The 18233-nt window shown below is 39.9% G+C and overlaps 1 protein-coding gene and 1 long non-coding RNA gene across 3 annotated transcripts in view; both read right to left on the reverse strand.

The window, feature by feature from the left end:
• LOC105569011 overlaps nucleotides 1-1980 on the reverse strand; it is a 126080-nt gene extending 124100 nt beyond the window's left edge. Inside the window, exon 1 of the long non-coding RNA XR_001009469.1 lies at nucleotides 1070-1980. This is a non-coding gene — a long non-coding RNA (uncharacterized LOC105569011). The remainder of the gene's footprint in view (nucleotides 1-1069) is intronic.
• Nucleotides 1-16481, reverse strand: part of LOC105569016 (furin-like protease 1) — a 227624-nt gene extending 211143 nt beyond the window's left edge. The window contains exon 1 of one of the 2 annotated variants that reach the window (XM_012025135.1): nucleotides 15690-16481. In XM_012025135.1, coding sequence (XP_011880525.1) covers nucleotides 15690-15929 — 240 coding nt within the window. In that variant the 5' untranslated portion in view covers nucleotides 15930-16481. The remainder of the gene's footprint in view (nucleotides 1-15689) is intronic. The other variant, XM_012025133.1, reaches the window with a different exon arrangement.
• Nucleotides 16482-18233: the final 1752 nt, after the last annotated feature.

Raw genomic sequence — 18233 nt, forward strand, 5'->3', positions numbered from 1 at the left:
CTTATATTTCAAAGATAAATTTACAATTAAGTACAAATGAAGATGTAGAACTCGCGTATTTGAAGCGGAATCTAGTTGAATTTCTTAGTCCGGATTATTTACTTTTAACTATTAACGTTTAAGATCCTGCCTCAAATTCTGCTATGAGTTACACAGAAAAAGTATTCCGCAAACACCGTATAGTATTTTGAAAAGTATATTTTAGAGATTAACTTAAAGTTCTGACACGGAAATATTGAAGTTTCTAAACTTCAATAAGCAATCAAAATTGGTTCATGGTTTTCCCGTAAAATTTGCGCACTCAACTTTATAACTTACACGCGTACCTATTTGTTATCAATTTGCGCATAAATATTGACTTCCTGCTAAATTAACTTTGCCTGCCGGTTTCTTAGCCTGTACGGCGATCAATTGTTACAACGTTGATTATATACTGAAAAATTTTTAACTGTTACATGCAAATTTAATTCACTAAAGTTAAGTTGAGAAAAATGAATAATGGAGTAATGAATGGCCACGAAAGAGACGAGAATATTGATTCATATAAAAATTAATATACAATAACTGATAATCAGTAAAATATTGTTCGTTTGTAAAAGTTTATGTAATACGTAATTCTGAAAAAAAAAACTGTAGAAAGACCAAACGCAAGTTTCAGATTTTACTAAAAGAATATTTCGAAGAGAAAACAGGACAATAAAATATAATACAACAAATATTAACGATTTTCTCCAAAATGTTCTTTACACGTTGTATGCAAGAAATAAAACACTGATTTTGTGTATATATTTCAAGATTATGTATCAATTTTAATATCTTTTAGAACAACGTAAACGACGAATCTACGAGATATCAGATTTATTTGTAATATTTTTATATTGTTATTAACGCGAAACGTATCTAGATATATCAAATATCTGATCCTATTTGCACAGATATATCCGTTACATAAAATACGATATATCCAGTTTATAGTAATACCCCAAATATTTTAATATAAATAATTGTTACGCAAATAAGATAATTATAATAAATTTGGTAAATAATTGTGAAATAAGAAACGGCTTACTCCGTAGTCGTCGCCCGATGCTTTCTAGACCCCTTCATCCCCACGGAGATTTCTTTGTCGCTTCTTCTTGATACACAAGATTCACTCGCGGGTAATTAGAAGCGCGCACTTTGGATTGTAATCTCGAATGCACTCGCGTGAGACGTGTGTTTCATAATACAGGTATTACGATAAAATATCATATTTATCCGATATAAAAATAATTACTGTCCAAGATAGCTTAACGATGCAACAATCTACAACTTCCGCCGTTTTTGTTCCAACTTGGAGTAAACAAGCTGCGCGCGACACTTGATCCAATAAGCTTTTACCTTGACTCGCTTACGTGTCGTTAACCACGGGAAATAATTAATCTCTCGGCTAATCAATAATAATATCCAAAATAATCGTGTATCGAGATACTTTCCGACACGTAGCTGCCGTCTCAGTAAATCCACAAGTCTCGCTGGTACAGTCTGACGATCACTACTCGCAACTATCACGAAGAATAATCGCGTTGGCGTCTCACACCACTTATCGGGACAACTATATGAAGAGTAATGCGTTGCTACACTGACTGGCTCGTTCCACTATCTGCGTGGTTGAATCTCGCCGCGCGATTGATAACAAAACGACCTTGTACAAACGCGGTGCAATACGTCGTACAAACACAAACATCGCGAGTCGCGTAGCGCCGTAGGGCGTTAGTCGCTGCGAAATATTTAATACTTCAAAACACATCTCTTCACGCCATATTCTACTTCAAAATAATAATTAATAATCAATGAATATATGTCATAGCTCGCGACTACTATCATCCGGTGATTTGCATTTACTTCGTGTCCCGACATCTGAAAATTACCCGAAAACTACGCGTAAACTAACGAAAAATTTCAAACACGAGGTGAGACTTAAATCCGAACTACAGTATAATACGAAGATATTACGAAACTGTAATTCATAATCGTTATTCTTTATTCTCCCAATTTGGGATATATAACTCGTGCAATGTAATAGTTTCGATAAAAATTTAACTAAAAGAATCTTTAATCACGAGAGAGAATTATTGTGAGTTGCCAGTTGCTATTTGTTTGTAGAGAAGTAATCGTATCCCGAAGGATAATAACGCGACGATACGCAGAACGGTTCGCGACACACAACCTGTTCGCTGGAAGGTTGGCACACGAATGGCAATAATACTGCGTGTACATACAGAATAGTACGCTATGCGCCAGGCGCCACCGGCCAGTTATTTTGTTTTACCGGTATTAAATACTTAAACAAATGCCGAATATTCGATTCCTTTCGGTAAAATTAATTTTAATTGACGCCTATTATTACATACCAACCCTAACATTTATTTCGAGTATAAAATTAATGTTTATTTAAGTAAAAAAGGTATTTATCGAGAGGTAAACCGCTGAGGGCATTGTGGTGTACAGATTTGCGGCATTACTGGGCATTTTTGGGGCATTAGTTTGGGCATTAGGCCTTGCTGGGACATTATGAAGATAAGATAAAACAAGATAAATGAGCTATTAAGATAAAGTAATGCTCACTGGGCATTAGTGGACATTGGTGTACATGAGTTTGGTGAGCGGTTTACCCCTCGGTACTTATGTAAATTATAAATTAATCATTATTTTTCCATACTTTTACGTTCTCAAGATGTAAGATGCAGATACAGTTATTACGGTAAAAGTTAAGAAATCGGATCTTTTAAGAAATATTATCCCACCATTTTAATAAACGAGAAAAACAAAATTATCATAAAAAAATATATAAATCATTTTATAATTTCCTGATTAAAATTACGATTTTTCTTTACATTATTTACCTACAACTAATATAATTAATTTTCGTCTCTGTTTTATTATAATTTGCATCTCTAATTAAAACCACACTGTTAAAGTGCGAGACGCTACATTATTTGCCTTTAATAAATTCTCGCGGTTAATTGGAGGTTAACATTTCCACTCTTTTATTAAGATTAGTCTTGCTGTGTACGCATAAAGAAAGAAAGAAAATTTACGTTAATTACAACGGATCGCATCGCTGCGTTTTTATGTTCATAATCTTAAAACGGGCACGAAGTGGCAGCAAAATCCCTCATGAATATTTCTTATGAGCTCCTTGATACGCTGTGAGTTTCATAGTTTCCATCCATCTTTATCCTTTTTATGAGTCAGAAGCAATATTTCTTTTTACTGTAATTTCTTTCATTATCTTTTTCATTACTTTTCATCTTTATCCTTTCCGCCCCAAGTTCTGATGTTGTATAACTGAATAACTTTGCTTCAAGCCATACGAAATGAAAATAAAAAATATGAAATTCCGCATCGTAAAGAATAATATTTAGCATTACTAATTTGGATATTTAAAATAAAAAGACATTTAAATACTTCTCGACCTCATCGGAGGCAGGAAAATGCCTCCGTACCTGACACGTGATACTCTTACCGAGGTCCTTAATAGAAAGCGCGTAAGATTGATTTCTGCCGGGGTTTATGCGGTTGCTACGTTGTGCGTGCGTCTGGCGTGCGCGCACACGTACATACGCATGTTCGCGCGAGCGCACGCCGCAACTACGGAGAGAGAGAAAGAGAGAGAGAGAGAGAGAGTCATTGCACCGAGGAGTCGGATCAATGAGGCTGATTACTCAGCTCTCCTCTTGCAGACACGAGACAGACCGGTCCAGCCGAGCGCACTTATTTTCCACAGAAATCGTCGTCAAGGGGGATGAGATCAAGTGGTATTGAAAACGCTTCCAGTTAAGAAGACTACCGAACGGATTTTGACGAGCCGCGTTGCGCGGAGAAAATTAAATAGCGTGAGTGAACGAAAGTTTATTGAATGGTAGATTCAAAGATGCAGAACTCGTCTATTAAAATATGCATAGTTTATTCAGTAACTCTAGCTCTATTCTTAGTTAGACTCGTCAGAAATAATTAAACGTAATTTATAGATTATATTCATATAGTCGTCACACATGTAATAGAAAATGCAGCCATTGGTTATAACTATGAAAGTATAATTATTGATTTGTAGCTTTCCATTAATCTAATTAATGCCAATGTACTTCCAGTAACAATATCGAGCCTATCTAAATGATATTTGAAACAGTATCTCTGCTAAATATGATTTCTTGTTAAAATGCAAAACTACCTTCGATAAAGTTATAGTACAACTGATGCGAGGTAAATTGCATCTCCTCGCGATGTAGTTTTCCTTCAGCCAATATCGCAAATATACGTCTAAGATCATAATGAGATATAACAGATAGATAGCAATAAAGATATTATTTTCTATTTTTATATCATAATAATATTAAATTGTACGCTGAACAAGTGTGAAACATAATATGCAAAATTTTATAGCGTAAAATTTAAGCGGAAATACCGTTACATAATTGAAAATCTCATCAAAATGACGATGAAAGTTACAGCTATGGCGGAGAAATTAACTGCAGTACAAAAGAGGAATTAAAAGGACGGCAAGGGAACTTTTCGATCATTAATAATTACAGACAATCTTCTTTCTAAAGACAAACGCTCTCCGCTGAAATGAATGTAACTAACTTATTTTTTTTTCTGTCCGTTCATTACTGATTCAATCGCAATTTCAGCTTGGAAAAAGAACAAAGATCTGCTTCGGCAAAATCTCATTTTCTCTTGTGTACAATATCGGCGACGCGCTTAGAATCAATTTCCTTCTCCTTTCAGCGCAATGCTGATACCGACATATATTTGCGATATTGGCTGAAGGAAAACTACGTCGCGTGGGGGATGCAATTTACGCGAGCTCGTACTCATGGCCGGATTGACGCCACACACCGCCGGCAGTCAATATCGAGAGGTGTAAATCGAAACATCGAAAAGTACATTTGGTATATCGCGATCCGCGTAATATATCCCGGCGGAATCTGCATGTGCAAGTACACCGGATACGTTGCCGGCGATGCGCCATCCTCCGTGTGGACCGCATGATTCTCAATTGCAAAATTACTCACAAGTGCAAGGCTGTACCGCAACGCTAACCGCAATTGATACTTCGCCCCGATGTATCAATGTCAAACACTGTAATACATGTGGGACGAGATAGTTGAGATAGATCGATTTTGTGCAGTCAGCTTGCCGGCAAACTCCATTATTTTACATTTTCACCCGATATTACTTATTTTCAAAGAGGTCTCTATTCATTATTTTTTTATCCCAAATCTTAGCAAAACTTTTACTTAAAATCTTTAATGTACATCTGTAAATGTGTATAATAAAAGATATGTCAAAATAGAGAACGGTCAGTGACTCAATTTTGTTAAATTCATCGTCCTGCCGCTTCCGTCTCATCATTTACGTCGCGAAGAACGATTGAAATGAAGATTATTGCGGAAAATGTGTTGCGTATATTATAAAAATATTCATCTTGTCTATTAGGCTCGATTTAGATCAGGCTCTAAATTGGCATCCGGCGCAACCGTCCCCAGCACTGTGACGCACGCACACACCGCGACAACCGGTGGCACTTCGACATGTCGGTCGGAAATGCGCGTAGCTTTAAGTGCGGCAACGCTCGAACTTCCAAAGGCGATGGCCATTGTGTCGGGGCACTGAGAACCGCTCCACGTTCCATCGACAGTGATCGATAAAGGGTGTGCGATTGGCCTACCGAGCGCGATCGAGATTCCGCGCGAGAATATAATAATGACGAGATGACATTGTTCAAGAGGAAAAGCCGGCGGGAAAATGGACGACGTGCTTGAACGAACTTGAAGAGTTCGTCATTCCCGGAAACCTCTTCGCGGTGACGCATCGTGGAAAATTATCGTCTGCATTGTTATTACGTTTTTACGCGGCCATAATTCCGCCTCTTAATGAAGTTTCCTGGTAAACCGCACACTTCTGCTACTGATAGAAAAATATGCAGTATTTGAAACTATAATTGCATAGTAAAATAATTAGCCAGGAATATCATTTTTACAGTAATTATTACTATAATATTAGTAATAGCAACCATATAGACACAGTGATGCCAACTATTTAGAAAAATTACTATAAAATATAAGCTTTTAACTATTATTCTGTTAAAAAATGTAGGCAGTGAATAGTAAATTAGTTAATTATTTTTATATAGTAAATACAATCACAATAATAGCAAATTTAACTACATTTCTATCATCCACCTTACTAATCACGTGGTAAACAAAAGTGAAGAGATTTGGAATGTCCTCACTTGAGGGACGCGCGGTATAAGACTTTCTCGTAACAAGAAAACAGCATAGTGTTATAAATACACATTAGTTTATACATTTGTATAAGGTGAAATAAAAATAATGTAATTAAACATGTAGACAATGAAATGATAGGCGCAAATAAAATCAAACTCATCAAGGATTTGTCTATCGACGACAAATCATATCAGTTAGATAAGACGTGCAAGGACACTGTTACGTCAAAAATATTAAAATTAATCATTCCTATAATTCTCGAAACTTTTGATTGCTGTTGAATAAATACTATTGCGGCGACAATATTGAAAAGATGTTAAAGAATCTGATCTCTGAGATAATCTCACTTTAATGAATTGTTACGTTCATTCCACCGCAATGATTACTCCAATCAATCCAGGCGTAAATGCAAAGGTAGACGCTGGTGAAAGCATTCAGACTGGTACTTGATCGCTTGTGCGGAGAGCAACTTGAAATCTAATTGAACAGCGGATTACGCTAGTCTTTAAGACAAGGCTAGAATGCAGTAGCGCGGTTGCAGCATAGAGAAATCGATTGCATTACATTCTTGGTGTTTTACGATCTTCGCTTACCTCACACTAACTAAATTGTAATAATCACTTTCACTCTCGCGAATCACGCTATGTAAGAAACAGCATTAATCAAATTTATTGTAATGCGCGTTGGAAAGCTTCAGAAAAAACGGTCTTACGCAAAATAATTGCAATATATCGCATGTCATAATTATCGATTCATTTTATAAGGCAATAAGAGAACGTAAACCGAATTTACATAAAAAGCTATAAAAATGTAAAGTGATTTGTTAATTTAAATACAAAATTTTTAGTAAAAATATTTTTAATATCGAAAAACATCGATGGGAAAAATATTTATTCGCATAAAGATTTCTTGTCGCTGTTATTATAAAATTAAAAAGAATATTTTGTTAAGTTAACATGTTGCATAACAGAGACATGCAAGAAATGAAAGCGCGTAGGAAGACTAAAGTATGAGGTCAAGACGAGAGAAGAGGAAGTTTGAAAAAAATCAGAAAATTTTAACCAGTCAATCCGCTGTCTTTAACTCTCTCTTACTCTCGAGCTTATCTCGTCTGTCTCATCTTATCTTTCCCACTATCTCGTCTCGTCTTTTTCTAGATACGATCTAAATGTTCTCCCGTGCATCGCTCTGTCTCTTTTTCTCCCTCTTCAGCGATGTCTAGACTGAAGAATTTTGTTCAAACTGTGCAATCAATAGAAATGCTTGATTCGTTTCTTCTCAATAAAGGCGGTAAGTAAAAGATATTGGAGGGATGCGTTATAGCCATTGGTATTTAAATGGCAAAAAAGCGTCCAACGCCATTAAAAGCGGCTGCATTAATTATATTAATCTTCGGTTTCGAAAAGCGACATTAGATTTACGTTTTCACCAGTTTCAGAAAACAAACTCTGAAATTGAGCACAATTTTTAACATCGACCTTTATATAAACTCTCATGCATTTCTTACTTGTTATGATCTAGTTTGGTGTAATAATTAAATTATACTCGTGATAATTATGTAACACATGCCTTGAAAATTCATGGATAAGTATCTAAAGTGTAAAATCAAACGATAAGATCGCGATAAAATAGCGGGAACATTATTTATGATAAAAACAAGATTATCCGGAAGACTAAAAAAATCATTAAAACGAAAATATATTATCACAAATTTTCAAAAGCACTGGGATTGTCAGTCGTCTTTTGTTCGCAACGAGAGATTAGATGAGATTTTTGTTTAAAAAACTCTAGTTTCTCAAATTATTAACCGTCAACATGTATCAACTATTATGGAACGCCACGCTCTACTTTATATACTAGTGAAGGCATGTCGAAAAATGCAGCAAAGTTGCTGTGGAGGCCAATTAACGTGAATTATTGTCCCGTCGCTGATCAAAATGTTATTAAACAAAAGGGAGATCGATGAAAGAGGAAATTACTTGCAACGAGAATACCGATAAAATTTGATTTCCTGTCAAAAGAGAAAACGATTTTTGGGACGTAATTCTTTCCTAGATGGGATGCAATAACATTGATGAGACAAATAGTAATATTAGTAATAAGAACGCTTTCAGATGTGACAAGAAAACGGATTGAGTAGATTCAGAGGAGCGTATGGAGTTATGAAAAAAATATAAGAGGTTTCGTGAAACGGTCGCGTTGCATCGGTGCTCCGAACTATTTTGTTTCCTTTCTATCTCAAATAATTTCAATTGCGGCAAAGAACATTATTGCACAACATATCAGATTTTTAATTGCGTGTTATGCGACAAGTTTAAAACCAATCTCTTCTTTGTGAAAATTTTACAGAGATGACTTGGAAATTTTTGTTTGTCGCGCAACAATAAAATCCAATTACAATTTTTTGCCAACTCCCCTTCGTTCGATCGTTTGATCTCGAAGTAGCACGAAAACTCATAAGAGACAAAAGCGTTTATCGCCGCCTCGAGTGCTCACTTAATGTGGTACAGTCACCCCTTTACCCCTCAAGTGGCAAGGGGTGCAGGCGAATTGCAAATACGAGAACCTGATGTTCTTTTCCGTCCTCGCCTTTTCACCGACTTGCAGAGTCGTATAAAGCGAAATGTATCTCGAGTGTTCGTGTAATAGGAAATGCACTCTCTTGTTGGGATCGTAAATATGGCATGTCACGAATAATTACAAAAAGCCGATATTATTCACCCATTCACTCAGGAGCCCGTTAAAAATAGTAACGTAAAAACATCAGTCTCTCATGTAAAAAAGAAAAAAACAAGCTTATAAAGGAATAAAATGAGATAAAGGTACAAAATTAAAATTCTTTCTCTTTGCGATATTTTGCGATATTTGACAAAAATAGCACTTTCCTATTTATACATTTTTGTCTATCTTCTCCGATTTCTTATAAAGCAGATACATCAATATTAAACGAACGTTCAATTTTTTTCGACAAATTGCAATAACTCTTTTCGAGATATGCAGTTCAATGAACTTGAACAAATAAAAAGAATTCCGATTCAACTAATAAATTAATAAATTCAACTAGTGAGAGTACTGAAAGTTTCGACTTGTTTCAAACTTTCCGATCACAAAGACGCCGAGTCGCTGTAAAAAGTGCGCGATCGCAATCTTTTCAATACGGTCATTCGTCGATGACGAAACACGACACTATCGGTTATTTTCGCGCTCGGAACTGGTTTTACCGAGTATAGTATCACATCGTCTACGGTTTCTCCGGCAGGCGGTTTCAATGCATTACGAAGCTAATAAACTTTGCTCGTAAGTTCTAGGACAGTGCGTACCATCGTTAACGCGAACAACATCGGTTCGTAGTTAAAATCTGGGGTGAGAAAGCCACTATAATGTGCAGCCCCGCCGTACAGCCGTTCGTATCGAGCTCCGTTATAATAGCGATAAATTAATAACGGCCTATAACACATTTACCGCGGACGAAAATGAGCGTACGTAGATATCCGCGGTCGCAGCTCGAACAAGCGGCTCCGTTTAACGGCTCGTATTTCTTGTCCAGATCGGGCAAGTTTTAACTAGTTTTAAAGTCCCGGACAGTTACTGTCCGCCAGAATTTCGGCTATCACGTTTATACGAAAACTGATGTGTACAGCTCGTCTATCAGGCTAAATGCGGCACCGCATTAAAACGGAAGATAAAACCGGTCACGATACGCGATAAGTGAAGCTCTTTCAGCAGCGAATCATCACATTGAGTAACAGGGAACATTTAACTTCAATGAAATATTAATAACGCCCGATATCTCTCATTTTTAAGATTTGTACTCGTCATAATTAATAACGAAAAAATGCCAACAGCAATTGATTAATTAAATTACATGTAATTGAAATACACAGCGATACTTTTTAAATATGATTTCTTCTGTTCACCTGTCGAGATTTCAATATTTAAAATAAAATATCGATATTTCAAAATTATTAAATATTAGCGGGGAAACATTGTATAATCAATATCGTATAATCTCGTGAATATAAAAAAAAAGAAAATTTTCTTTGCACGAAAAAGAAACTCGGGTGTTTTTGCGGCAATTAAATATCTATTTATCGTCCATTCGAGTTTTATGTCTAAATGGAAACAGGGTATTCCCGGTCTTTAACGATTAATCGTACGTAATGTTCGATGATACAATATACATTAACATTAACGTTCGATAAAACGTGGTATCGCAACTTTTTCAAGGACAGACTAGGCATTTGATAAATAACAGTAATTACGGAGAACTTGAAAACAGTAAGAGTGATAGTATCAAAACATTAAAAAGAAAGATTAATCATTATCTGTCAAAATGTGCACAACTGCATTTCTCAGAAATATGAATTCGATGTAAACTACATTATCTGCAGTATATTTGCAAACTAATAAATCGAGATAAAACATGAAGGACAGCGTGAAATGAGCGTACATCAAATGGAGGCTTAATTAAAAAAAACCAATAATGAGTAAAGATAATTATCTGTGGGACAAAGCAATTATGCTCAGTTAAATATATTTTTCAGCATCCGTTATTTCTTCGGTATTTCCCTCTGCTTTTGCGAGTTGCACCGCTTACGTATGTTTAATGCATGGTTTGCATAATCAGCGATACATGTTGCTGCTTTTATCTTGAAAAATATTCGACGCTTGCAAATTATTCGTGGAAAATTACAAAGTTCACGAAAAGCAATGAGAGATCGATACGCCGTGCCAGAAGAGCGTCCAACGTGCATATGTGTACTCGTTCTATTAACGTGGCGCTCATAAACGCCACGGTCGCCGATCATTCGGCGTTTCGCAAGTGATTGTAGCCGTTTGCAAAATTAAATCGGCAAACATCCGAGGCCACTTCAGCGCGTAACGGAACAGCTGACACACACGGAAAACCCGTGAGTTCCTATATTCCGCGTGGGAGATTAATGCGACTAAAATTTCACAATTCCGCGAATTCCCGTTTTAAAATTCTGTTTATCGCATTACAGTTTCGAACGTGCGATTTTATGTTACGGCGCTATTCCGCGAGAGCGCGGCTTACGCGTGAGCATCGCCTGTCTCTCGCTGCGAGAGATCTCTCGATGGGAAAAAAAAGAGAGAAATAAGAAAATAAAACCGGAAAGAACGCGAGATCGAACGAGCCATTTAAATAGCGCGAGTTTTCCGCGGTCTAAATTAAACGGAGGAGGCTGCGCGCTGGCGAAATGTGCGCGTAAAAAAGCAAACAATACGCGCTTATCTCCCCTTATAGTCGCAACATCCTGTTATTACTCGATCTTAAAAATTAGTATCAGTGCGCGCGTAATTGCAAATTACACTTTGTTATGTACGCCGGGCTTTGTCATGCTTCCGCCGCTTCGCAATTACAAGTAAAAACAGAAGCGTAGATACGCGTTAATTGTTAGGAAAACTACTCGAAAAACCGGCGTCAATGTAAGCTTTCAGATATTAGCAACAATCGTTACCGAGGTATTAAGCAATGTATAAAATGATTTCCGTTTAAAGAATATCGCGACGATTAAAACTACCGCTTAACCTTTTAGCCGGCAATTTATCTACTACTTTTGTTAACGCGTTAACTCACTACATTAATTGATTACACTGACAGAAGGAAATGTTTGCAGTTACCACAAACTCACTATAATTTCTAGTTATTTTAGGAGCCAACCACATTTTTATAATTCTTCCAACTACGTAAGTTCTGGTTGACCTAACAATGTATTATAGTTTTCGTAGACGCAATATTGGTTCATGCAACTTATGACGTGGTTGTCAAAAACCAGAACGAGCTTTTAATTTGGCAAGGTGTACTACAAATATTGCAATAACAACCACAAGTAAAATTTCGAATAACTATATGTAATAGTAATAATCGTATTTATATTAAAAGTAATATTCCCCGCTTTTTATTATATATACGTTGCGTTCACTATGTTTATTAGTTAATCACTTTGCACTCATACACTGATAGAAAAAAAATGGTTGCAGCTACCACAATCTCACTATAATTTATAGTCATTTTAGGAACCAACCACATTTTTATAATTCTTCCAACTACGTAAGTTATGGTTGACCTAACAATGTATTATAGTTTTCGTAGACGCAATATTGGTTCATGCAACTTATGACGTGGTTGTCAAAAACCAGAACGAGCTTTTAATTTGGCAAGGTGTACTACAAATATTGCAATAACAACCACAAGTAAAATTTCGAATAACTATATGTAATAGTAATAATCGTATTTATATTAAAAGTAATATTCCCCGCTTTTTATTATATACATTGCGTTCACTATGTTCATTGGTTACATCACTTTGCACTCGTACAGAATAGTACAAGAAAGCATCTTTGAAAGAAATATAACACTCTATGCGGTTTTCTTGTTACGAGAAAGTCTTGTACCGCGCGTCCCTCTAGTGAGGGACATGCCGAACCACTTCGCTTTTGTTTACCAGGTGAGTAGTAAAGTGGATGATAGAAATGTAGTTAAATTTGCTATATTGTGATCGTATTTACTATATAAAAATGATTAACTAATTTACGATTCATTACCTGAATATTTTAACAGAATAATAGTCAAAAGCTTATATTTTATAGTAATTTTTCTAAATAGTTGGCATCACTGCGTCTATATGGTTGCTATTACTAATGTTTTAGTAATAATTACTATAAAAATTATATTCCTGATTATAATTATTTTACTATGCCATTACATGTAGTTTCGAATACTACATATTGTATTTTTCTATCAGTGTACGGAACGAGAAGGACAAGAGCACGTTTATTCTTTCTCTGTCCGAGATACGGGATATTCTATGTTATTTTCAGAATAAACTTGTCGAAATTAACGGGGACGAAAATAAAATCGCGAACTTACATTTAAGAAATGAAAAACATTTCCACGCAACGGGTTTCTCCGAAATTCAGGATATTGTCGGCTCGAGAGGCCGATTTATCGCGACATCTCGGTGGAACAGTGTATGCGCGGTGCCTTCCAAATTGGAGTCCCGCCGATTGTGCCCGATTGAGGAAGAACCGACGTGGAAAGCGAAGATAGCGAGTTCGATTTTCCGTCGCGAGCTATTTAGGCAGAAAGGAGATTGTCGCGGAGGTTAATTTCCGTCTGTAACAACTGCGACGACGAAGCCCACATTGCGGCCTTCACGGTCACTGAAACAGAGGCGCGCGCGTCACCGAGACTTACGTCAGCGATCGGCTGTTTCACGAGGAGAGTCGGGTGGAATTGGATCGTTATCTTGTCTGATAAGCGAGACGAATGAGTAGCCGTGGCTACAATTTCTTCATACGAGAAGCCTTTACTCCGTGACCGGTTCTAAGCACGATTATTGCAACAACTTTGTAGAAACCTAACATTCGATTCCTTTTAAAATTATTTAAAAAGCCCGCGGTGTATTGAATATAATTTTACGATCGAGATTTTGGCGCTAATTTCTTTCAAAATTACTAATTAAAAATCCGCACATGTCGTACGTAAATTTCATTCCGTGTCTGCAAATCTTATTTTTATAGTATTGTTAATATTTAATATTGATTTTCAGTTTGTTACTGTTAATACTAACTTTAGCAAAATATTTGAATAAAAAAAGTTAATAAAAATAATGTTATTATTAATAACAATACATTTCATGCGCACGTTCGAAGTAGGAATATCATAAAGTAAACCGAGCCAAATTATCGCACGCTTTCTGCGTGTGTGCTGATGTGTGATTAAGTGCCAAAATGAGATCACGTCTGCTTCGCAGGAAGATGTAAATCGAAATCTAAAAATACCGAATCTCTTTCTCCCTTTCGTGAATGGAGTTATATAATTTTCCGAAGAAATTACAATCCGGGAATTATTACACAGCGGATCAACGAAGTGCGCTATACCTATAGACCCTTCCCCGACGATCGCGCTCGTCCCTCGTGATAAAAAAAAGAGAGCGTGATGAAACGGCATGAACGAGCGGCGGGGAATTTTTCCATTGTGATCGCAGAAGGCATGAAAAATACGGCAATGGACTCGATGTCCGCTTCGAAATCGACAGGTTTCCTCCGAATCGCGAAAAATGATGAAAAATCAAATGCCACTAAAAATCGGTTCCGTGTTCTTCAAGGAAAAAAAAAAAAGAAACGGAAAGCACAGGACCTCAGCTTTACTGTCGTAAAAACGATGAGAATGTCAATCGAGCTTCCTTGGAGTGAGAATCGTATCGACGAGCGAAACCGAATGAGATAATAGAGTTCCATAAGGATTTCATTTGGGAGTTTATACCATTTAACTCGGAGCAAGATATAGGTAACACGGCGGAACCCGCACGAAACCTATCGGTTGGAAATGTATCGAGTTAATTCTCCGCCAATTTCGCGATCTCAAACGCTATTACACGGTACGAAAGTTTCCTTTGAAGTTCGGCGCGCTAGCGAAGCGAGAGGAGCAAGTCTCTATCTCTCCATTTCAAGATAAAAATATCAAAATACCAAAGATTACGAGGCTTTTTAAAATATCCCTCAGTGGCGGGGATCACGTTTCTCTTGAAAATATCTCTTTTAAATAAAGCTAATATCGGCGAACAAATTCAACGTATTTGCGGATCGTTAATTGCATATTTAAACCGCCCGCCGTGTAGCATATGTTTCTTCTTTAAATATTAATTCGCATATCCAATTTATGAAGGGGGAAGATCAATTCGCGTGATCTCTGCGCTTCTTAACTCCGCGAATGAATGATGAAATAGAATTTAATTAAAGTCAAAGCGGTTCTCCACGCCGCAACGTCCAATTATTCTACACGAGAATAGAATTCTCTAACGCGAATTTGCATACAAATTTACCGCGGCTGATAATGTCAAGCGAATAAACTTGTAATTTTAACCTGGATGTTGTATACTAATCGAGCCGCCAGAACCGAATGGCGTAGACCGTTTGTTGTCTGGGGGAACGTTGCTATTAAATCTCATCGTGTCTCATCTCAAGCGCGTTGTACGATCCACCTCCGCGATGATGTCATCCTTGTTCATTCCACCGCGTGTGTCTCGCAGCGCTTCCATTTCCAACGATTCAATTAACAGACATGTTCAATACTTATACTTTTCCATTCGATTTTGTATATGCCGTACCGGCTAAAGGGTATATTTGGATCAATTAATCTCATTTAAATATAATACTCATTACTCGCCGATAATCCCCGTCCCATAGCCGTTTCCATTTTATCACAGTCGATTAAATAAACTACCGCCAATACAATAATTATCGCGGAAAGCAGACGCCCCGTGTTCGGGCAAGCGTTTGCGGTCGTGCGAAAAAGTTTTCCGCGACCGTCGAGAGGCGCGCTTGAAAAGAAAGGAGAAGACCGCCAGGATCCCGATCGCGGGGGCCCAGCGATTAAGCAGCGACACTGACCTTGCCCAAATAGCGAAATCCATAGTCCTCCGCAACTCGCCTGGCCGCCTCGTCGCCTCCAACGATGTGTGCCGCCCACTGGTTGGTGTACGCGCGCGCTCTACCGCCGAGAGTCAGCAGGGCCACGACCGCGAGTCCGAAAATCCGCCACGTGCACATGATAGCTCCTCCGCTGCGCCGACGACGACGATCGCCACCGGCTGCTCCAGTTTCGCCACCCCCGCGGGCCACCGTTATCATCCACTGCTATATATATATAATATATCCACCACCAACACCATATATCCACCGCTCGCCAGGGCAGCAGCGACACGATGGCAGCACCACGCCACCACGACGAACACCACGGGTTGTCACGACGCACCACGTTTAGCGAAACGGAAAGGAAGAAGGATCCACAGCCTCTCTCTCTCACCCTCTTGTCCGCCGCTCTTGTTCCGCGATTCTTCTCGGCCGATCCCTCGGCGCTGCTCCGCGCGGGTGCTCCCTTTCACGGACTACTCACGCGTACGCGCGGACGACGATCCGGGAAAACGCGATCACTCACACAACACACGCACCCACGCGCGTCCTCGCACCTGCGGACCGACCGCCTGCGAACGACTGAATCGCCGGCGGCGCGTGTCACTCGCTTTAAGCACCGGCAGCACCCTCCACCGCGCCGTTGACTCCTCGTCGCTATCGTCCACGTTGACGTCGCCGTGACGTCGTCGCCGCCACTGCCGCCGCCGCCTTCGGTCAACGGGCAGGAGCAGCAGCGGAGAGGAGATGGGGGCAATCGTCAAGTCATGTGGCCGCCGACGAGTGGGGAAGGCGGAACGATCCCCGCGACGATGACAGCGCGGCCACCGCGGCGACGATCGCGAGTGACCTTCCCGATTCGCGGATACTTGCACCGCGCGGACATCCAACGACCTTGCCTCACGCTGAGATTCGCGCGCGGGGGGTCTCTCACGTGGACCAGGGATTTGTCATCGTTCGCTCTCAGTTGCTTCGGACCGAGCTAGCCGCCCGGAGTCGCGTCGGGTCGTCGCGTCCAGTTGCTTCCGCTCGAGGAAAAAAAACTCTCACGTCCGACCGGGTCTTGATCCTCGTCCTGATTCTCGTCCATCGACTTTCATAGTCACGTCTCCGCACGTCGGGGATTCTCATGTGCTCATCTCCCCGGCTCGGAGGCGAGCGTCTCGCCGTTGGGTCTCGTGTTTCCTCCCGAGCGTTGTAGCGGAAGAGGCGCGCGTCCCGCCGGCACGTGGAATTTTTCGCCGACGCGTCTCAATGACTAGCGCGCGCGACGTCGTCAGCGTTCCGTTCTTCACGCGTTTGTCATACCACCCGGAAATTTGCCCTCCTCTCGCGCCCTTTTCTTCGGGTGTCAGCAAAGCATCCGGTCACAGCCACCCTCCGCGCGTCTCGATCGTTCTTCGCCCTTCGTCCCGTCGAGCGTGCGATCCGTCATTACAAAGGCGCCCTCATGATCTTGACATTCCCTCGCGCACTCTCTCTCTCCTCGAGCGCGTCAACAAGTCGGTGCCCCGAGAGACGTCCGACTCCATGAAACTCGCCGCCGTCTCTCGATTCTTCCTCGAAAAAGGAACGAGATTCTCGATTCTGTTTCGTCGCCGAGCTTGCTGGCTGGATGAAGAAGTGAATGGCCAACCGCTCGAACGAGGTCACGGCGCGTAGCTGACCGAGAGGTCGATCACGTCATCGAGCACCGCATCGTTCCCTTGGGCGCGTCGCGGGAGACGAACGACGAGGTGTACGGCGCCAAGGTCCTGGCTGAGTTAGGCGGGCGATACCTCTTCGCCTCCGAACGGGCCGAGTGCTGCAAACGATGTTAAGAGAAATTGATTAGTCCGAGTTTCCGGCCAAAATTTTCAACTAGTTTTGGATACTTGAGCTCGCTAAATCGCGGCGAGGCCACGGAAATACTTAGGGTAATCGCGGAAATTAATTTCGAGCCAAGTATCCGGCGCACGTCGCCGCGCGCTCGCTAAAAAAAAAGATCTCGAGTTGGTCAGCTTTTGATTTATGAATTTTTTTCCATGTCAACTCCAAGCGCCGGGCAACTTTGGAAACTCCCGCGAAACTAAGCGGGGAAAATTAGTCCCGTCGGTTTAAAAGCGGTTTTTAAAGTAGACACGCGCGAGCGAACAATGCGATGCACGAGAAGGCTGGAAAAACGTGTCTAAAGACATTATCTGTGTGCATCTCTTGACATTTCGTAACATCATTCTCCGTCGTTAACGACGCGTCACATCGCCAAGGACTCGCGCTTTGTATTACCGTCACGTTTGAGGAACGTTCGGCCCAGTCAGCGTTCTTGTGCCGAAAAAAAAAACGGAGAGACTCAGCCCCGGCAAAATCCACGTCGGTTTACGGTGATTACGGCGGGATGGAATAGTTTCGGCTCGTCGAAATTGCACCCGCCACATAACGTGACCCGATTTTCCGTTATGGATTAGCGCTAATTTTACAATCGCCCGGCGATTTCGCGCAGCAGGAACGAAATCGCAATCGGAAGCAAGTGCAACGATTACGCCA

The sequence above is a fragment of the Vollenhovia emeryi genome, unplaced genomic scaffold (genome assembly GCF_000949405.1).
Source record: "Vollenhovia emeryi isolate VEMERY1.0 unplaced genomic scaffold, V.emery_V1.0 DF939126.1, whole genome shotgun sequence".
NCBI classification, from domain to species: Eukaryota; Metazoa; Arthropoda; class Insecta; order Hymenoptera; family Formicidae; genus Vollenhovia; species Vollenhovia emeryi.